This window comes from Xenopus tropicalis, chromosome 3 (assembly GCF_000004195.4).
Source record: "Xenopus tropicalis strain Nigerian chromosome 3, UCB_Xtro_10.0, whole genome shotgun sequence".
NCBI classification, from domain to species: Eukaryota; Metazoa; Chordata; class Amphibia; order Anura; family Pipidae; genus Xenopus; species Xenopus tropicalis.
This window is the reverse complement of record NC_030679.2, coordinates 90,321,414-90,345,114: the sequence shown is the minus strand read 5'-3', so window position 1 is coordinate 90,345,114 and position 23,701 is coordinate 90,321,414. Positions and strand designations below refer to the sequence as shown.

The 23,701-nt window shown below is 37.9% G+C and overlaps 1 protein-coding gene across 2 annotated transcripts in view; it reads left to right on the top strand.

Annotated features, from left to right (window-relative positions):
- The window catches only part of scaper (S-phase cyclin A-associated protein in the ER), a 157,332-nt gene that overhangs the window by 87,137 nt on the left and 46,494 nt on the right, over nt 1–23,701 (top strand). For both annotated transcript variants that reach the window (XM_004915978.4, XM_012966882.3), the window contains exons 20-22: nt 3,328–3,464; nt 7,609–7,674; nt 9,975–10,101. In XM_004915978.4, coding sequence (XP_004916035.1) covers nt 3,328–3,464; nt 7,609–7,674; nt 9,975–10,101 — 330 coding nt within the window. The remainder of the gene's footprint in view (nt 1–3,327; nt 3,465–7,608; nt 7,675–9,974; nt 10,102–23,701) is intronic.

The following is a 23,701-nucleotide window of genomic DNA, read 5'->3' as shown; positions in this document are numbered from 1 at the left end:
TGATCATGTTCATTTATGAAGAGAATAGAATGAATAAATCATTAAAAACTCTGTATCTGAAAAATTAAGAAGATTTACCAATTGCATACGTCTGCATACAATATAGGGAAAATCTTAGAGGCTATGTTTAGTTAATACCAACATTTTATATAAAGATTAGCAGCTGATGCTTTAGTTTTGCCTGCGATACTGAGAGATTTGGACTTTGCTCCTTGCTCTAGTGACCAGATCACAGGGAACCCAGAGAATCTAATCCGAATTCCAGTCCCAAATGAGGCTGTTTCTTTGAGTGTCCAAATGTCTTAAATTCAGTACAAATTTTAAAAGTGACCCCAACAAGTAATTGTGTTTTCATCTACGTGTAGTGGCAATCATGTAGGTCATTGTGCGGCATTACAACAGGTAATTAAAATATACATAGTAAATATGGAGGATAAGGTTTGAACACCAAAGACCTGCTGCATGCTCCTGTCACATGTAGCTGAAACTCAGCATCTTAGAAGTTTAGCTTTCTGAGTGTCTTGTTCTTGTAAAATGAGAATTCCGACATTTCTGGTTTTCTAAAGCAAATTTATGATGTTGGTACATATGTTCTCTTAATAACATCCATATTTTATATTGTTTAATCACACAGTTATACAGAAGAATAATGTCACCTAATACTATATTCTCGCTTCACGCCTAATTCAGATGCAGTGTTAATCCCCCACTTTGATCTCTACTTTTTATGAATGACAATTCATTCTCAGGATTTCTGATAGTCCCTTTTCCTTCTATTAATAAGTTTTAAACATAAACTGTGGGATTAGTACAGCCTTCCCTTTTCTGAAATTTAAGAAGTCTGAGAAAAGTAGGGGATACACCCATTTATATGTTCTTATATCCAAATATGGTTGGATGTTAGCATGGTTATCGGCTAAAATAGATGAAAAAGACTATTTTAAATCTGTTTTTTGGAAACACTTTATCCAAACAGCCATTCACCACAGCGTAAATTTAACAGATTTGCTATTTTCTACAATGTTGAAATCCTTATTTTCAGAGCTTCAGTTAAATTTGGAGCATTGCTCACTGTTTTCAAATAAAATATTTCATAAGTTGGCTTTACTCCACAAAGGGATCATTGAACATCTATTTAGGCAAATTCAGTGTCGGTCAAAGTGAACTTTCAGGAATAAAAATACATTTTTTTTTTTCAGTTAAATTCACTGAGAGTCTGTGTGGTTCAATTTTTGAGCACATTCAAGTATTTTTAAGTATTTTTCAACACAGCAGATGTTGCTGAATGTAAGCAACCATGCTTTCTGAATATGAGGCTCATCTGCCTGAAATGTCACATGCATCGGCTGGATTGCAGTCTAGGTCCATGAGCACCTCCATTGTTTCCTTAGTGAAACACTAGAGTTCTAAGGTGCTTACTAACTAACATTACTAATGATGACATTTCCAATACGTTTCCTTGGACCTCTTAAAACATTTGGGTCAGCTCTGTCACAAGACACCTAAACCCTTACCTGCAAATACAGGTAGAGTGGAAGAGTATAGATCCTTGGGTTTGTTTTTTTATTAAAGATTTATGCATTTTACAACTTTTCAAAAACATACATAAGGCAGTGTATGCACAATGACATGTTATATAAGCATAAATAATAAATGCTGTTTTTTTCCCAAGTTCATGACTGATAGGGGCACATTTACTAATCCACGAATCCGAATCCCGAATGGGAAAAAATCGGATTGGAAACGAACATTTTGCGATTTTTTTCATCGCCATCGCGACTTTTCTACGAATTGTCACGACTTTTTCATCACCGTTACGACTTTTTCGTATTGAGCGCTCGTAAACAGCGGGCAAACCTTTGCGACTTTGCATGATTTTGGAAGCCTCCCATAGGACTCAATGGCACTCTGCAGCTCCAACCTGACCCAAGGAAAGTCACGATACTGAAGCTTGAATGAATCTGAAACTTTCGTACTCGGCACAACAGTACGATTATTTTGCGGAAAAAGTCGCGGCGGCGACGGAAAAAATCGCGAAAATACCGATCATAACGAAAAAAACGCATTCGGGCGCTTTTCAGACGTTCGTGGATTAGTAAATGTGCCCCATAGTGTTGCGTTAACCTATTAATTTTATGTATAGCAGATTAACTCTCGTGCTACTGTTCTTACAAGTGTTACTTTGTTAATGGGGAAACAAGCAAATTGAAGGGGGAAAGGGGATGGTATGAGAGGCTCATCTTACAGTGTTTTTGTGTTGTGTTGGTTACATCCTCCCTGGTCTTTCTCAGATTCCACTCAGGGAAGCCTACAAGCTTGTCATAACTGTTGTCTAGCTAATAAGTTCTTATTGCTTCCATTGACCTTTTCTCTTTAATCTTGGGAATGAGGGACTGTTAGGTTGGCATGGTGGCACTATAACAGTTGACAGTTCTGATGGATTTGGCTTCTCATAGAGTACCAGATGGTCCAGATAAATGTAATATATAGTTTTATTGATTCACAGGTAAGGTGTATAGCCTAGATTTACCTATTTGGTAATTAAAAAAAAAGGTCAGATCCAGTTATTAATTCACATTTGGTGTCCGTTTTTACAGTACACTATTTATTTCTTATTATTGCATTTGGGAATCCAATCAGCATACTACCCTGACTTTGCTTTAAAACTCAGTGGGTGAGGCTCAGTCTCTATGGTATTCCATGTAAATGGAAACTTTAGGAGTGATCCTGGGAAAGTTGTGTGATTGCAGGCCAAAAGCTAGACTTTTTATGATCATTTTTTACTGAGCGGTAACAATAGTTACAGTTTGGCTTAAACAGTTCTCTCTGGAAAGAGCTTGCTTGATTCATAAACTCCCACAATAATTTGTATCCGTGATTAATGATTTAGAGGGTAGTTAGAGCCACTAAGCTCTAATATATTCATAACAATATTTAGTAACTGAGAAAAAATTTAAACTGCCGGCATCCCTTTGTATTCTCCAGGTTCAATCTGCCTAGAAGAATCAATTGTTCTTCTTGTCTTTTTAATTATGTTTCACTCAACTTATCAAGACTGTTAAGATTAAGGGTAAAAGTAACTTTAACTCAAAATTTACAGTATATATGGCAAAAACCCAGAAAAAATGTACCAAAAACAACAATTACATAACAATGAGTGGTCATTTACTAAAACGTGGTTCCACGCAAAACTATGAATTACGTTCATCCAAATGCTGTTTACCAAAGATAATAGCATCAAGGCACAAAAAAAGTATTTTACAGTAGAAAGAAACCTTGCTTTGTAAATTTTTTAAATCTAATCCTTCATTTTTTATATTTTCTTAGGAGCATTTGTCCCTGAAAAAATACATTGTTGATATTCTGATGGAAACAGCTGTTCCCTTGGAGCCTATAAAAGATGGAGAGGAGAAGCAAAAAAATAAGAAGAAAGTCAAAAAGCTGAAAACTAGAATCAACTCAAGGTACAGCTTCTACCCACATTACCAGTATACAAGTGCAACACACAAAGGTTTTTCTAATATCCATTAAACTTGTATTTTATGCTGGCATTTATTCCTTCCATTTAAGGAATGTCTCCACATGGACTCCTATGGTGCCAGTTATAAATCTGATAGCTATATGTGGTAATGTATAAATGTCTATGTAATATTTTCATTATTGTAATTTTATTACTATCTCCTGAATAATTGGCTGGCCTGTATAAATATATGATGATGATGATATGACAAAGAAATATTGATGGCTTTTGTGTATTTTAGTTCTGTTTAAAAAAAACTACTGATTAATGTACCCTTTACTAAACTTAAATTCAGCTAGTCCTTTCCTTTTTAAAAAAAACATTATGTAAGCAGTTGATTAGATTTGGTTGGTTTGCATATATTGATCACATTATGGTATAAACTTAAGATATATGTTAGATAAACACTTAACCTGAACCATAATATCAGCTTTAATAAATGTGGACGTATTTAAATGTGTTTTAGACTAGCAACAATTTGCAATTTGAGTCACAGATGCAAAACTGAATGTGGAACATTACAAACATTACATAACACTGCACAAAATGGTAGTGAAAATGACATTCAAATATATTGTACATTAGGAAAATACCAGGGGTATCAGGGAGAAAAGGGTGGGGGTGAGGTGGCCGGCCAGGGCGCCCAGTTGACTTGGCCCGCCTCTGCTATGAAGATTCTCATTCATCCAGGTCATGATATACAGCTTCTCATCCAAGTGGCTTCTTCAGTTCAAATGAGTGGTTGGGAATTTCCCAGCATTTAAACCCTTGAGGGTAGTACAGTCTGTAGTTTACTACCCTCAAGGGTTCAATGCTGGGGACTTCCCTACCACTCATTTGAACTGAAGAAGCCACTCGTATGAGTGGTGAAACGTTTAAAAAAAAAAATTGTTTTAGACTTAATTCTACTAGAATATTATTTTCTTGCACAGTTGCCTTTTTTCTTGTAAGTAGGTGTTGGCATGTTATTTTATCTAACAAAGATAAACCTGACAATTTCCCATAGATACAGCTGAAACGGCAGCATCCCAACTGGCTGTAAACTATTTATGATCCTTTTACAAAGACTACAAGTATCCAGAAACTTGGGGCGCTTTTCCATGAGGTCAACCCTCATGTGGCATTAGGCTATAGAGATCCAAATTATAGATAGATCCCTTATTGGGAAAACCTCAGGTCCCAGGCATTCTGGATAACAGGTCCCATACCCGTATTGTATATTTAGTTTTAACAATGTACGACATTTCCAGTGACCGACAGTGAAACATAATAATAATCTCCTAAAATTAGGGACAGACAGCTACTGTTCTATGGCAGATCTTACTGTGGAATAGGAAACAAGTTAGATACTACATTATAAAAGAAGGTTGGAAAAAATACATTATCATCTTAAATCCTATTGAACAGTAACACTACAATCTATAAGTGTATTTGTACAGGTAAAAGATCTATTATCTGGAATGCTTAGGACCTGTGGTTTTCTGGATAAGGAGTCTTTCTGTAATTTGGATCACCATGTTAAAAAATCAATTTAAACATCAGTTAAACCCAGTAGGATTGTTTTGTCCCCAATAAGGATTGATTATATCTTAGTTGGGGATCAAGTACAGGTATGGGATCCGCTATCCGGAAACCTGTAATCCAGAAAGCTCCATATTACAGGAAGGTCATCTCCCATAGATTTCATTTTTATCAAATTATCCAATATTTTAAAACATTTTCCATTTTTATCTGTAGTAACAAAACATTACCTTGTAGTTATTCCGAACTAAGAAATACAGTAATTAATTAGAGGCAAAACAATCCTATTGGGTTTATTCAATGTTTAATTGATTTTTTAGTAGACAAAGTATTGAGATCCAAATTATGGGAAGATCCCTTATCTGGAAACCCTGTGTCCCAAACATTCTGGATAATAGCTCCCATACTTGTACAATGTACTGTTTTATTATTGCAGAGAAAATGGATATCATTTTTATAAATTTGAATTATTTGATAAAAATGGGCTCTCTATGAGACGGCCTTCCCATAATTTGGAGCTTTTTTTGGATTACAGGTTTCCAGATAATGGATCTCATACTTGTACCAGCATCATTCACAGCAATTACATGTTTTTCTTAGGTATAAAATCAGATAAGGACAGGAAACTGTTCATGTCTCCTGATTTAGCAGGTTTTTTCTCATTTCATTTCTTTTTGCCAGCTTATTGCATTCTATAAACATATATCGCGTGATACCTTTTACATGCTCTGTCCTATAGAATACAGAATGGGCAGAATAATAGGGAGATTATTTGCAAAAGGTTTGACTAAAAACTCATAGTGATGAGCCTAATTTATTGCCACTTTCTCTGATTGAGTAAGAAAACTGAGTATTGATTTTCAGGCTGATGTGTTCACCTGTTAAGAGCTTTTCCATAATTGGAAGCAGCTACGGTGTGAGTGTGTGGCTCACTTCCAGCACACAATAGCATGCTTCTCACCGAGTAAACTAGGCCGATTCTTCTTCGTAACTATTGATTTTTAAATGAAGTATCAAAGAAAATCAATAGTAATCAACAAATAGAAGGCATCCGCTACTGATGTCAAATCTCGGGCTTCGTTTAATCAATTTAGTGTTCTGTCACAACAAGGGACAAGCTAGAAATATTGTTCTGAGGAAGAGGGGTGTCAGGCATGTAGTTTGTCACTGCTGCGGAGAGAGATAAGATCATGAGGGACAAGCATGGCATCATTATTCAAAGGATGCTGGTATTCCCTAGCTGAGCTGAGGTTAGCCCATAGCAAATAAGCCTATCTACACTAGGCAAAGCGATTAGAACTGTATCAGTACTATGGCTAATTAAGATATAGTTGGGCTTAGCTGCCAGTATGCAAAGGCCTTAGATTTACAATATGTTAGAATTTAAATATGAATTAAGCAAAACATAGGTCCTTGTAGGAGTAAAAATAACCTATGACAATGTAAAGGCAATTTTAAAAAGAAAGCAGCTTAGTGCAAGCCTCTGAGAAAATGCTGCCTGGGAAATTTCCTAGCTGATTCTCATCTGGCTTTATCCTAGCTGCAACCATAGGGAAACACCATAGGGCATTTGTACAAAAGTGTTAAGTCAGGCTGGCCCAAGCCCAGCAGTTAACTCCACTTAGATTATAAGCTCTAAGGGACAGGGACTGCTTTCCTCCAACACATAATAACACTTGCAGACATAAAGAAATTGGGGGTGAAAGGGAGCAGGATTAACAAAGTTTAGAATGACTGATTCTCTGGGTTTGTAAGAGACATAAGAATGGGTGAAAGACAAAATACTGCACTGGTTGAATTTTGCCAGGCTGCTAGCCTAGGTGGTCATTTGGTCCACAACCATCACTCAGCGATTTGGTTTTATCATTCTAATGTATCGCAAATAATATAACCAGATTTTAATTATCATGTTGAACATTGTAACTGAGCCCCATTAAACCTTACATCACCTTTCATCTATGCAGAAATTCACTGCCATTGTAAAGTCTTTTTTAATAATATTTACAAAAATGTTCCTCAAAAATAACCATCTAGACAGGTTACACACTTGTTATTGTAGTCCTTCTTGGGCAGATGGTGCTCAGAAGCTTATTATTTTCATGTAGAAGGTTTGCTACCCTTTTTAATATTATTTACAACCTATGGCCATTAAATTAACCATTCGGAAAAAGTGATGATTTATAGGCAAGGTTATCAACTGTGTATTGTGTGAATAGGCCTGTCAAAGAACACTTTAATCTGTCAGGGTAAAGAGAAAGTATATGATAACGCATCTCATATCATCATAATAGAAAAGGGCTGTGGAACTCTTAGACAGAAGTGCCCTGTTGTGTGAGTAATGTGGCAGGTCCTCCCTTTCTCTTAGCAGACATCAGGAAATGTGTCCTTATTGCTTAGTGTCATTATCTGTCTGTTGTTTCTTACTAATATTTTCTGATATCCAGCATTACACAATTGTAATTGAAATGACCCACAACTTTTTATGCATTATTTTTGTTGTGTGTATTAAGTCAATTATCTGCTGCTTTCTGAGTCTGAAGGCATAAATATCTAATACTTTCTTTCAGGGCAAAGGAGTATGAAAGTACACTAGATACCAAAAACCCTGTGACTGACTCTCCATACAAAGCAAAGTGAGTACTTTTTTATTTTTACGTTAACTTATTTTTACATTAACATAATTCTCCATAAAGTGCAGGAAATATGGTACCCCCTACAAAATAAGCCCTATTTTTTTATTTTAGCCGTTAAATATTGCAGCCTGGTGTTACTGGACATACGGAGCTTTACATTTAAGGTGGAAAATCTGAACCTCAGTAATGACTACATAAAACATGATTTTCAAATGATCCACATATATGTGGTAGAACAAAAGTGTGGTCACAATAAAATGGACTTAGTGTTGCGGGTATTACAGCCTCTTATTTCATTTGCTTGAGTCCAAACATGCTCCTTGCATATTTGTACCCTGAATGTGGCAGTAGTCAAAGGTTCCCCACAGCAGGCTGCATCATTTAAAATTTTTTATCCGGCAAAAGACTTACTTGTTAACAGCGCTTCAATGCAGTGTGCCTCTTATGCCATTGGAATGCTGGAATTTGGGGGGAAAAAAAACCAGGCTGCATTGTGGGTTAAAAAAACACCACAATTTGCATCAGAATATTGCATACTTTTTTTTTTACTTTCACCTCTACCTATTATAGCTAGAACCTGCATTATTTCAGGGAACACACAAGGTAAAATATGTCAAAGAAAAAATATCTTTCATCTGTAAATGCCAAGATTATTTGATAAGATATAAGTAAGACACAGTAATTGGGATAAAAAATGGTTTGTCAAAATGGGCAAATCATTATTTTGCAATGAAACAAAAAAAAAAAAAATATAGAAATATGCTTCCGTGCATATTGCAAATATACACATTGCAAATATACACATTGCAAATATTCAATTACAACGAAATTGAAAACATGCATTAAAAATGTAATTACATCTTTGACATCTGTCGCAAACTAGTGGCAGGAGGCAGGTGCAAGTGGAGTTCTCTCAGAAAGTGATGTGGTGCACTTTGGCCTACCTTAAAGAAGATTATACCCCCAGAATGAATATTTAACCAACAGAAATAATGCAGCTCTAACTGTAACAGGAAGTAGTGTGGAAGCAAAAGGCAGAACTGTCCATTAAGGGCTCTGGCACACGGGGAGATTAGTCGCCCGCGGCAAAACTCCCTGTTCGCGGGCGACTAATCTCCCTGAGTTGCCTTCCCCTGCCATCCCACCGGGGAACATGTAAGTCGCCAGCGGGATGGCAGATGCGGCGGCGCGATTTCGCGCAAATCGCCGAAAAAGACTTGCGAGTCTTTTTCGGCGATTTCCCGAAATCGCTGCGTATGCCATCCCTCCGGCGACTTACATTGTCGCCGATGGGATGGCAGGGGAAGGCCAATTAGGCCAGAGCCCTAATTGGCTGATGTGGCCTAGCATGTATGTGTGCCTTGGCTTGTTTGTGTGCACTGGGAATCCTATGATCCCAGGGGAGCGGGTCTTAATTCTTAAAATGGCAATCTTCTATTTAGGAGTACCCAATAGCACATACTACTAAAAAAGTATATTTTTATGAAAATGGTTTATTTAAATGAAGCAGGGTTTTACATATGGGCATATTTATACAATATATTTTTATAGAAACCTATATTGTTTGGGGGGATAGGTTTGCTTTCAGGTTTTTTTTTTGTTTGTTTGTTTTTTTGACAGAGCCCAGCCCTCTAATTACGTCAATTGTATTCTAATTTGAAATAGGAAAAATAGCATGAAGACTTTACAGCTATTTTTCTTCTTTTTCTAATTATTACTTGGGAAGCTTTTTTCAGGGCCCTTCCCCACAGTTATTGGTTGTTTTCTTTCCTTGTGATCATGCAAAACATATGGTATAATATAATACATGGTGCAAAGTTTGCATTAAAGGACAAGGAAAGGCACCCCCAAGTGACTTACATCACTTACCTTGTACCCCAAGCTGGTGCCCCTGTTAGGAGAAAACAGCACCAGCCCGGGGTAGCTGTAGCGCAGCGCTTCCTCCTTCTGCCTTCGCTTTTGGAAGGACTAACGACAGGCGCATGCGCAGTAGAGTGAAAACCCGACTTCTCTGTTAAAGTTCGGCTTTTCACTCTACTGCGCATGCGTGCGCGAGCGAAGACGGAAGGAGGAAGCGATTGCTGCTACCCCGGGCTGGTGCTGTTCTCTCCCAACAGGGGCACCAGCCTGGGGTACAAGGTAAGCGATTTAAGTCACTTGAGGGTGCCTAACATTTTGGGGGTGCCATCAATTTTTTTCACATTACATGGGTTGAAAGATATAGGTTGAGAGTGGGGCCTATATACACTTCTACCTTTATGTAAGTATTAGAATCTGAAGATAATGTATTTTATTTTCAGGCTACAAAGGCTTACCAAGGATATTCATAAGCAGCTACAGACACAGGACAGTGGAGTCTGGGCCGCTAATAAAGTGTCTGCTTTAGACAGAACCCTTGGAGAAGTTTTCAGGATCTTGGAGAAGCAAGTAAGATATCTTTGTCAGCCGGTTAGAAACGGCTTTGTTGTTCATTATTTTTACAGAAGCAGAAAATATAAACTAAACAAATGCATTATTTTACAAATTCTGAACTGATTTTCTGAAGTTTTTAGTAGCATATTTTATGACCTATGGTCAATGATTTTTTATTTTGTGTTTGTCTTACCCAAAAAGGCTTTAGGGATTATCCATTTTGGATTTTTACATCTAGACGCTATACCTTGTGTGTGTTCCAGGTACTGCCTGTTAAACATGTACAGCAGCTATGCAAACTTCTATATCTGTCATAGCTGGTCAGCAGGTTAGAGGGGGAAGGATAATGATCTCAATCTCTTAAAAAATATAGATTCTACCTTTTAGAGCACTATAACATACCTTGTCTGGTCCAGCCCTGGCACTTCAGAGACCAGTGCCTAAACCTCTGTGTATTTTCGTCCTTCATTTCAAAGCCCTTCAGTTCAATGCCCTTCAGGCTGACTTTCCATTTTTTGAAAATGAAGATTTGACTTTGCTAGTGCAGAGAATGCTATAGCTGAAGAAGTAAGCATGAAGTGGGTAAGTGGGGGCAGGCCCGGATTTGTGGCTCTGCTAGTACAGAGAATGCAAAAGCTGAAGAAGTAAGCGTGGAGTAGGGGCAGGCCCAGATTTGTGGCAAGGCTTTTAATAATTAAGTTTTGCTGGTGATATTACCAACATTACTAATATTTTTTAACGTGATACTTGATATAATATTCGGTGCCCGTAGGCATGTTTTGTATGAAGTTCCCTGCACCCTGTTAACTGCATGTATAATTGGTGGGTTTCTGATTTATGTTTTTTTCACAAAAGGAGGACCACTTAAAGGACTTTGTGTACAGATTTTTTTTAATAATATGGACTAAAGAAATCCTATGGTGATATAATGAAATTTGGATGGACATTTTCAAGCACCCATCAGTGGACACAAGGGGTGGAGCTGTAAATTTATATGTTCACACTTGAGAAAGGGCACTGGATAGCCCAAAACATGTTAGGGCTGATTCACTAAAGTGCGATAAAACGTGCGCTATTTATAGCGTGCGTTAAAAATTTTATCGCGTCTAAATTTTCATGCCTTATCGCACGATTCACTATAAGCATACTTGCGCTAATTTACGCGAGATTTTGCATGCGTTATTTAACTCACGAAGACTATTTTCGTTCGGTATTTGCCGGTACATGCGCCAAATAACGCCCGCGTATAGTCTCCGCATATAAATAGTAGCATATAAATAGTGCATATAAATAGTTGTGCGAATAAACGCACGCCATGTTAGCCATACACGCCAATACTTGCGGAAAATTACTGTATTTAAAATGACTATTTCGCTGCAAACTGGCGGCTGAGTCACTCTAGGGGAAACACATACTTGAATAAATAACACTGCAAAGTCCATATTTTATTGCCAAAAGCTCATTAACTGTACTTTTCTATAATTATCACCTGTCTGAAGTAGGTGTTAATTTTCGCATAGCCTAATGCGATATTTAGCGCGCCTTACTGTTTGTGAATCATGCGTTAGTATTCTTTTCTGTGCGCTAATTAACGCATGCGTTAAAACTACCGCATGCGGTCACGCGAAAATTAACGCATGCGATATGCGACTTAACACACGCGATAATACTGTAGTAAATCGTGGGCTAATTATCACGTCTATTTTAACGCAAAAAAAGTGCGATAAAAATTATCGCACTTTAGTGAATCAGCCCTGTTGTGTGCAGTGGTTTGAAATAAAAATACGTTAAAGCAGCGAATCTGCACGAAGGTGCTCTCCTCTTCCTTTATAATGTACTTTTTAGATCTGATTGTGACAATTAAAAGGGTTGGGATTTTCTCAGAGACATCTTGCACATTCAAAAGATTAAAAAAAAACAAAGGTGCTGGTGCAGTCAAGACAAACTTTTTTTTTTTTTTTAATCAAAGGACACGTTTTATCAGATTTACATGATATACATGCTCATAACAGTTTTCACAGAAAGATACATACCACCCAGCAAAAAAAGCCTATAGATCGGAAAGTGGATTCTTTACGGATTCCCTATGACAAAAGCGTTCTTGGTAATACTTCTTTTGTTCAGAGTATTCGCTTTCATATCTCGAGGCTTTTCTTTCTGTGAAAATTGTTATGAGCATGTATATCATGTAAATATAGTAATAGTTGTCCTTTAAAAACTTTGCTAAAGATTTTTTTTTTCTTGATTGATTCTTGATTTTTTAATCTTTTCAGCGTGTGGGATCTGTTTTTCTATTTGGTATATATGGATCCTTTTTTTGGAAGATTTGTTAATCTTATCGCCTGTCTCTAAATTGATAATTGTTTATGGGCAAGGTTTCTTTAGCCCAAAGTGCCCTCCATCTGCCTTGATTTATATAAATAGTAAGGTACCTAAACAGGAAGATAAATAATAAAAAGTAGCTATAACAATAACGTTGTAGCATTGCAGAGCAATAGTTTTGTGGCTACTGGGGACAGTCACTCCCATTTTAACAACTACATAGAGGCCGAAAATGGAAGCAAATAATTCAGAATGTTTTTTCAAATAGGCCTTTCTAAAACATACAATAATTAACCTTAAAAAAAAACTACCCCTTTAAGGCCAATCAGGCAGACATTCTACACTGACAGTCATCTTATGATCAAAACAAAAGGATTTAACAGAATGCGAGAGGACCCCTGAACTTGTCCCATAGAAAAGTGGATTGGTACCTTCTCTGGATGTCATGTAACTGCCTATGCAAGTGTCTGCAGCTTCTCTGTAATGAATATAGATCAATATCTTACAGCACTAATTAACTAAACTTTACTTGTTTCCAGATGCACTGTCTGATGTAGCTGTCTGCTAGGAGTAAAGGCTTCTTGTGTGCACTTGATATGGTTCTCCTATACCAATAGTATAATATAGTGATAGTAGCTGCTATTGTGTGGCATTTTTTTAGGAGGGCCTGGGCATCATGTTCAACTAGGAGAAAGAATAAATGCAAATAGTTTTAGGAAACCTGTTTCATAGACGTATGAGTGAAAGTTCTTCATTAAACAGGAAATGTATACCAAATGGACTGCTTAAAGAGATACTGACACCAGCAATTAAACCCTTGTTTACATGTACTATGACATTGTCTTTGCATGCTCTTTTAATTTTGCCATAAAAGTATTTGCCCAATGCTTTTACATTATGCACCAAATCCCCATATTCCTCTATGAGGGGACGGCCATATCTGTGCAGCAGGAGTCAGTTAGCATTAGAAACTATGACTGACAGGTTGAGAAGGGACAGTCAGGCTGTCAAAACAGTCAGGTTTAGGAAATTCAAGTAACAATTACTTACAAAAGCAGCCCTAGCAGCGAAAAAAAGGTCAACATGACCTATAGGTAACTTTTTATGCACATTTATATTTTCAGTGTCAGTATCACTTGAGAACTGCTGCGTCCATTTGTGGCAATATCTGGTTTACAAGAAGCAACATTCTAATAACATAAATAACCTGGATCTGCCTGGAAGTATGGCCCAAAATCACTCCTTAAAGAAAGCAAAGCTGGCAAATACTTAGCAAAAAAAAAAAAATTAAACAGATAATACTGCAATTCTGTGCATTCAGTACCTATGCAAACAATAACAAATGTTAGTCATGGAGAATGCCTCTCCAGGGCAAAGTAATACACTGCGTGGCAGTACCGTCTAGCACACAATGAGCATCACTCTTACACATTACTGCCTGTTTAAGGGAAATGAATGAAAACCCATACATTACAAAATTAAGTCCAAAGGGGATTATGTAATAAATGGTGCAAAGTTTGCTACTAGTCTAATCACCAATAGCAACCAATTAGCAGGAAGTGTTTACTGGCTACCTGTTTAAAAGCTATGATCTTATTGGTTGCAGTGGGTTATTGCACCAGGGGAACCTAAGTGGCTTTTTTTTTATTACATATGGAGGAAAATGCTTAAAAGGATAAACCTGCAGTTCAGATTTGAAATTGCATAATGGAACTAATATTTAGCAAAATTTCAGAAATCACTTAGGATCTGCTGCTACTTCTCTGTTATATTGTTAAAGGCACCCTTTATTAATACTAAACAAATAAATATGGCAAGTAATTACAACTTCCAACTAAAATGAATTGAAACCAAACTAAAGATACTTTAAATACTTCATGCTCCTTAAAAAGGAGAGGAAGATAGTACTTTTCTTCCTCCTGTTTAATGTATGCTGAAGGGACCCTGCTTCAGGATTTTATGCAATTTCTAAAAAAGGATAATTTGTTAAATAGCAAAGAACAATTTCTAGATACCTTCTGTAAACAATTCTAATATAATTTAGAATGAATTTCTGGCTCTTGCTTTGTTTTGAAATCAAGGAAACGGTTTGGCACTTCCCTCAAGGATAAAATGGAAAATGCAGCCATTTTACCGGCCAGATTCCGGATACAGAAAAAAAGGTTTTAGGTCTGAACAGACTTTCAGAGTCTGGAGCAGTAAGATGATAAAATTCCAGAGAGGGCTTTATTTTGTAGCATTATCCAGTCAGATTCTGCCCATAACTGTTTGTTATCAGATATTGGATATACTAGCACTGCCACAGAGTTATTCCCATTAAAAACCACAATTGAGGGATTTCTTTGATGGGTGTTCTTGCTATTCCCCACATAGCTTTCCCTGCCAATCAGATAGCATAACAGATTTCGGTCCTACAGAGTTCCCCATTAACTTTAAATCATGTTTTCAAAATTGAGGCCATTAGTGGGGCCCTAGTGGGATAATATGACTTCCCACATTAATAGCTATCATAGACAATGTGGTTACTAAATTACAAGAAAGCCTGACTTCCCGATTATATATCCATGGAATACTCCAGACTCATACCTTTCATGTACTGTTAAATCAACCATTATGAGCTAGATTCATAATCTGATTTAAATTGATCGGTTTTGTGCACTAACTGTGTGATAGATTTGCGTCCCACTTACAGTTGGTACTCAGTTTGTTCAAAGTTTGTTCTCCCTCACTTGGCATCAACACAGGGTTAAAAAATTTAATTATCTGACTTATGATTTTGTTTTGTTTTTTATTTTGTAGACAACTTTTTTATGGGAAACATTTATAATGAAGTCCCTTTTGGCAAATAAATTACTGAGCTGTAATTGTATTTGAATATTAACTGAAAATAAACTACTATTGCTACTAACATATAATAATACCGCTCCCCCCTTATTGAATTGGGCAAACATAAATGGTTTTATTGCAGAAGATGAAGGCAGCTGGAGAATGATAGCTGTTCATATTAACAATTTATTATGCATTTACCCTCAGTGATACATAGGCATTCAAGGAACAGTTGAGTTGTCTCCATGGTGATAAGTTATACTATGTGACATTATATTTCATTATTTAATAGTGCCAGGGGCCTAATTATCTACACTGGGCATGCAGTAACCTATAGCAATCAGCCAGATTCAGGTAGAGCAATAAAAGAAAAACTTGGATTGGTTGTCATTGGTTACTGCCACGGTGTAAGTTTGCCCAATGAGACCCCTGTCTCCTATGCTTTCAGTTAGCAATCTCCTGAGTAATTTTAACTAACATTAAATAGGATGAGTCGTACAGAATGCACGCATAAATTTAGAAAAAGTTGTCTGTTTTGTCTGTATTTTGTGTTGTACATATGTCATAGGGGCCTCCGACTGTAAGCTCCACTAGGGCAGTGACTGTTGAAGAATCTCTGTTTTAAAGCAATCTTTCCAAAGGATATAGAACCATAGTAGTTTTGCTCTCTATTAAAGGGACACTGTACTCTGTACTGGCTGTAACCAAACAATTGGCTCAATAGGTTTTCCGTTTGTTACTCTCCCTAGAGGGGATCCCCATTTTCAGTCATAGGTGACATTTCAAGTTTTTCTTCTTCCTTATTTTGGTATTGAAATATTCATATAAAGCTCCACAAGCCTCATCTATTCCAGGAGTTCCAAATCAATAAGCTTCCAGCAAATGGATTTATCTATGTATGGCCACGCCTGTACAGCATCATTCCTGTAAGTGGGCAGTAATTCTCTTGTTAGAGGGTTGGGAGGGAGTACCTGGGTGGTGTGAGCTATTGACTCAGGGTGAGTACAGTTGACACTGTTAATTGAATTTCCCAAGAGGCCTGTCGAATAGGAGGGGATTGAGTGCGATGTGCAATATATGGCCCGGATGCATTGTATACTGCCGTTAATTGTGGATATTAGATAGGAAAATGTTCCCATGGGAAAGGAGAGTGCAGGACAATAGCTTTTTACTTACTAAATGGACTGCTTTATGGGCTGCACCATAATGAAAGTACACAGGAGAATTCCTACCTTCCATTTAAAATCAGTGCATAACTGCCATCCATTTATTTGGTGTTCATAGCAATGACACTGAGTATATTTCCTTTTTTCAGTTTGATTCCCCATTAAATTAAGTACTCTAGTACATTTCTGTTTAAAATCAGTGCTCTTTCCTCAACATTGTTTTTGTGGCTGTTTATTAAAATAAAAGTAGAAAATTTTCTAATTTGCGTGTCTCACCATTCCTTTTTAGAATAAGCTACTCCTACTGTCTTTTAGCATTAGGCAAACCCTTGCATTCCATATTATCATCAACAAATATTTATGATTTGGAAACGTATTTTACAGGGCTGTACAAAGCAAATCTGTATGCAAACATACAGATTACATACAAGTACTGACTAATGCAAGAGTTAATGAGCATCAATACAAGGCCTAGTTCAGTTCAGTAGATTTAGCAAAAATCATTAACAATATTTTATTATATTTCATTGAAGTCCATGTATTATTCCTCTATTCCGTTGGCTTTTTTGAGTCTTCATTATCAAGAGCTTTGACTATTTTATCATATCCTTTCCAATCAATCACCTGATGGAATTATGAGCTTGTTTGTAAGGTTTTAGCCCATAAAATAATATATATATAATTACAGGTTTGACCTGTCCACAGTTTTAAAAGAAAAAAAAAATTGGGTTGAAATTAACCCTTTAAGTGCCAGCCGAATTCGTCATTTCGGTTCCCCCCAGTGCCAGACGTTTTTTAAGCATTTTGTACTCATTCACTTTAACAATGTTTTTTGGTAGAAAAACCTCCATGAAACTAGGGAAATTATATATCGTTTTTTTCGTCACTAATTGGGCTTCGACATACATACCAAATTTTATAACTTTTCTGGAGATATGATGTGTATTTTGGGTGAAATATGTAAAAAAAAAATAAAATTATGAAAAATTTCTGTATATTTTGAGTTTTTTTTCCATAGAAAAGTTAATTTTACACACTTTTTTTTGTTGTTTGTAAAAGCCCTGATACTCCCAAGTCCAACGATACCAAATATGTGGTGGTACCCCACAGTTCCTGTCCAGAAGTAACCCCCAAACTAAAGCAATACTTTGTACAATATCACACCAGAACAAAGCAGAAAAGCGCTTGTAACAGTTAATGCAGCATAACTTATATGTAAATCTAAAATATCCCCTCATGTTTGGTATCTTTAGAAACTACAGACCTTCAGGTTTCTAGGTGCAATGTAGTTTTCACTCAAAAGCCAAATACCTTTTGTCAGTGCATTGTGAAATTTGGAACTTTTTATGACATTTTTTTTTTTTTCTAAAACGTAAACTTGGACGCATGATCAAATGTGGATTTGACAAAAAAAAATCTCATAAAAATTTTCTAACAAAGGCATATTTGAAAGACAAACTTCTCCTGAATAAAATGATGCCCCATATGTATGGGTGCACATAAAGACATGGGCACCAAACACTCCAAAGCAGGGGCAATGCACAAGGGCAATTACAGCTAAAAATGTGGGGGCTGCGCTCTATATGCACTTCCTGCAGTTTTTCAGTGTTAACCCCCCTACCTGTGAAATAACCCCCACAAACTATATATTTCTGAAAAGTGCACACCTTCAGCTATTCAGAGACACCACTCTTCTCTTTCTACATGGAAAATTGTGGCCGCAGTCCCTTGCAGAAGTCAGCGCTTTGGTCAGAAATCAAGGAAAAACCAGATAAAAAACCTAGATTTCTCCCCAAAATCTCCATGGCAACTACCAAAAACTTACTAAACATCAATCTGCAAGTTCCCCTGAATAAAACGATACCCCATATGTATGGGTGCACATAAAGACGTGGCCACCAAATGCCCCAAAACAGGGGCAATGCATAAGGGCAATTTCAGTTGAAATTTTGGGGGCTGCGCTCTATGTGCACTACCTGCAGTTTTTCAGTGTTAACCCCCCCTAATTGTGAAATAACCCTCACAAACTATATATTTCTGAAAAGTGCACACCTTCAGCTATTCAGAGACGCCACTCTCCTCTTTCTACATGGAAAATTGTGGCCGTAGTTCCTTGCAGAAGTCAGCGCTTTGGTCAGAAATCAAGGAAAAAACAGATACAAACCTAGATTTCTCCCCAAAATCTCTATGGCAACTACCAAAAACTTACTAAACATCAATCTGCAAGTTCCCCTGAATAAAACGATACCCCATATGTATGGGTGCACATAAAGACGTGGCCACCAAATGCCCCAAAACAGAGGCAATGCAAAAGGGCAATTTCAGTAGAAATTTTGGGGGCTGCGCTCTATGTGCACTACCTGCAGTTTTTCAGTGTTAACCCCCCCTAATTGTGAAATAACCCTCACAAACTATATATTTCTGAAAAGTGCACACCTTCAGCTATTCAGAGACACCACTCTTCTCTTTCTACATGGAAAATTGTGGCCGCAGTCCCTTGCAGAAGTCAGCGCTTTGGTCAGAAATCAAGGAAAAACCAGATAAAAAACCTAGATTTCTCCCCAAAATCTCCATGGCAACTACCAAAAACTTACTAAACATCAATCTGCAAGTTCCCCTGAATAAAACGATACCCCATATGTATGGGTGCACATAAAGACGTGGCCACCAAATGCCCCAAAACAGGGGCAATGCATAAGGGCAATTTCAGTTGAAATTTTGGGGGCTGCGCTCTATGTGCACTACCTGCAGTTTTTCAGTGTTAACCCCCCCTAATTGTGAAATAACCCTCACAAACTATATATTTCTGAAAAGTGCACACCTTCAGCTATTCAGAGACGCCACTCTCCTCTTTCTACATGGAAAATTGTGGCCGTAGTTCCTTGCAGAAGTCAGCGCTTTGGTCAGAAATCAAGGAAAAAACAGATACAAACCTAGATTTCTCCCCAAAATCTCTATGGCAACTACCAAAAACTTACTAAACATCAATCTGCAAGTTCCCCTGAATAAAACGATACCCCATATGTATGGGTGCACATAAAGACGTGGCCACCAAATGCCCCAAAACAGAGGCAATGCAAAAGGGCAATTTCAGTAGAAATTTTGGGGGCTGCGCTCTATGTGCACTACCTGCAGTTTTTCAGTGTTAATCCCCCCTAATTGTGAAATAACCCTCACAAACTATATATTTCTGAAAAGTGCACACCTTCAGCTATTCAGAGACACCACTCTCCTCTTTCTACATGGAAAATTGTGGCCGTAGTTCCTTGCAGAAGTCAGCGCTTTGGTCAGAAATCAAGGAAAAAACAGATACAAACCTAGATTTCTCCCCAAAATCTCCATGGCAACTACCAAAAACTTACTAAACATCAATCTGCAAGTTCCCCTGAATAAAACGATACCCCCTATGTATGGGTGCACATAAAGACGTGGCCACCAAATGCCCCAAAACAGGGGCAATGCAAAAGGGCAATTTCAGTTGAAATTTTGGGGGCTGCGCTCTATGTGCACTTCCTGCAGTTTTTCAGTGTTAACCCCCCATACCTGTAAAAAAAACCCCACAAACTATATATTTCTGAAAAGTGCACACCATTAGCTATTCAGAGACGCCACTCTCCTCTTTCTACATGGAAAATTGCGGCCGCAGTCCCTTGCAGAAGTCAGCGCTTTGGTCAGAAATCAAGGAAAAAACAGATACAAACCTAGATTTCTCCCCAAAATCTCTATGGCAACTACCAAAAACTTACTAAACATCAATCTGCAAGTTCCCCTGAATAAAACGATACCCCCTATGTATGGGTGCACATAAAGACGTGGCCACCAAATGCCCCAAAACAGGGGCAATGCAAAAGGGCAATTTCAGTTGAAATTTTGGGGGCTGCGCTCTATGTGCACTTCCTGCAGTTTTTCAGTGTTAACCCCCCATACCTGTAAAAAAACCCCCACAAACTATATATTTCTGAAAAGTGCACACCATTAGCTATTCAGAGACGCCACTCTCCTCTTTCTACATGGAAAATTGCGGCCGCAGTCCCTTGCAGAAGTCAGCGCTTTGGTCAGAAATCAAGGAAAAAACAGATACAAACCTAGATTTCTCCCCAAAATCTCTATGGCAACTACCAAAAACTTACTAAATATCAATTTGCAAGTTCCCCTGAATAAAACGATACCCCATATGTATGGGTGCACATAAAGACGTGGCCACCAAATGCCCCAAAACAGGGGCAATGCAAAAGGGCAATTTCACTGAGCTCTATGTGCACTTCCTGCAGTTTTTCAGTGTTAACCCCCATACCTGTAAAATAACCCCCACAAACTATATATTTCTGAAAAGTGCACACCATCAGCTATTCAGAGACGCCACTCTCCTCTTTCTACATGGAAAATTGCGGCCGCAGTCCCTTGCAGAAGTCGGTGCTTTGGTCAGAAATCAAGGAAAAAACAGATACAAACCTAGATTTCTCCCCAAAATCTCTATAGCAACTACCAAAAACTTACTAAACATCAATCTGCAAGTTCCCCTGAATAAAACGATACCCCATATGTATGGGTGCACATAAAGACGTGGCCACCAAATGCCCCAAAACAGGGGCAATGCATAATAATGGGGCTGCAATTTATGTGCACATCTCAAAGTTTTTCAGACAAAATTGCCCCTTAACTGTAAAAAAACCCATATAAACTATACATTGATTAAAAATAGACAACTTCAGCTATTTAGAGACACCATTCTTGGTCTGAAAAAAAATATAAAGTTAGATTTCTCCCCAAAATCTCAACGGCAACTATCAAAAAACTTGCTCAGTATCAATTAGCAAGTTACCCTGAATAAAATTACACCCCATATGTCTGGTTGCACATAAGTACATGGCCGCCAAACCTGAAAATGCACTCTATGCACCCCTTGCAGTTTTTTACTTTACCCCCCCCCCCCAAATAAACCCCTAAATTGTACTTTACTCACCTATTTCTGTTTTGTGGAGCATCTTTGATTTGAGTTCCATCTTTCCTGTGGTGTTATGATACCAGTTTTTTGCTTCTTCCTACACTACTTTAGAAATGACAAAATCTGCACCACATTTAGAAGGATATTTGCCAAAAAATCCATAGTAATTTGGCCCATAAATGATGCAAATGTCCTTAGAAGTTGCACTAAAGGTTAGGAATTTAGGTGCCAACAATAAAGCTTGGGGCATTAGCATCAGAGATAAAATTATGTGCACCATTACGTGCCGTGCAGCAGTCACCAGTGGCACACCAGTATTACGCAAAGTTTTTATATTTAGAGAGCCACTGCAACTTGTGTAACCTAACCAGAACATACAGTAGATATTCAATTTGTACTACAAGCACAAAAAACCATAATGTATCTGTCATCCTGTGCTCAAGAACCTTTGCAAAAAACTCAAGGCCTACACTTACAGTAGTTAAATGCTGCCCAGAAATGCAAAGTAATATACAAAACTATGCACAGATAACTGCGCTGACAGGCAAGCTTTTGAGGTGCCAGTAAAAGGACTTGTGGCATCAGCTTTAGAGATAAAAACATCTCATTGATTCATCACACACCACAAGTTTTATCATGCGCCCTGTCAGTCACCCAGCACCTCAGTTCGCTATACCAACAGCACAATATAAGTCCTACCCCATAACCAAAGAAACACTGCAACTAGCCTGAATAACCATAGCTCAAACACAAAAATCTGAATGCCCAAGAACAAGTCTAAACAACCACAAGCTACAAGCACACTTTGTTTTTCTGACAACCTGTGCAAAAAACAAAATCACACACCATAAATCCCTACTTTACTAAAAAAAAAAAACACTTTTGCCAATATGACACACCTTACCAAACTTTTCATCACATATATCTATAACCTAGTTATAAGTAAAGTACGGACCTGCCAGAATAGATAAACTCAATAAATAAAAAACAGCGTCACTTTGCCAGCACAGCTAAGTTTGGAGTCCTGAAACCTTGTGCATAAAAACCTAGAACATGCCAAGTTCACTATTCTGATATGCTAAATCCTTATTCCACCAACAAACCCAGAGAACCATAACCTACCTATAAAAACACAAAATTCAAGTCCTCTCATAGTGTACCACAGTATGGTACACTTCAAAACATGGGTGGAAACACAAAGCAGGCTTGCTAGGACACTTGGGACAATAATACCGGACATCTCGCCTAACACCCTTGGAACGGCAAACCTTACATTTTCTCTGGGCATATGTTTTTTTAGGTGTTGGTGGAATTTGTGCTATAAAATGCTTACCCACCATTCGGGCAACATTGTCATTACCTGGCATGTCAGGAACCTCCTCTACATCACCAAACAACAAGGAAGGGAGCAACTGCAGCAAATAATTGTAATAAGACAATCTGGGGCCTGGTACTGCCGCCTTGTAAACGACATAAGAATTATAAAGGGCCATTTGGATCATATAAATTGCTGCTTTTTTGTACCAGGCCCTGGTTTTTCGGGTGGCATTATAATAATGTTGTATTTGGTCGGATTTATCAACACCACCCATATGCTTACTATATTCTTTACTACACAGTGGCTTTGTTTTTGAGGGCCTACCGCCACTTCTGTGTTGGACAATCATGGTCTCATCGTGGATAGTAGTAAGCATAAAAACAACTTTGGTGTCTGAATATTTTATGGCCAAGAGCTCATTGCTTCTTAGAGCATGTACTTCTCCACGCTTCAGTTTCTTATCCAGCAATTCCCTGGGCAGTCCTTTGCGGTTACGGTTGACTGTGCCGCAGGCTGGGGTGTCCAAAGAATTTAGGGCTCTAAATAAAGGGATGCTTGTGTAAAAGTTATCCACGTATAAGTGGTAACCTCGGCCCAGCAGTGGAGTTATGAGCTCCCAAACAATTTTACCACTGGTAGTCAAGTCAGTGGGACAACCGGGGGGGTCCAAATTAGTGTCCTTTCCCTCATACAGCATGAAATAACTAGTGTAGCCCGTGCTGCTTTCACAGAGTTTGTAAAATTTCATCCCATAGCGAGAACGCTTACTTGGGATATATTGGCGAAATTTTAGGCGCCCTTTGAAGAGCAAAAGGGACTCATCAACACAGACATTTTGGGAGGGGGTGTAAACCTCTGCGAAGCGCTGAGACAGGCTATCTATAAGGGGCCTCAATTTATAAAGCCTGTCATAACCGGGCTCATTAGGGGCAACAGCCGTTGTGTTGTCGTTAAAGTGAAGAAACCGCAATAAAATTTGATAACGGTTTCTTGGCATAACGGCTGAAAAAAGAGGGATGGAAAGGACTGTATTGGTAT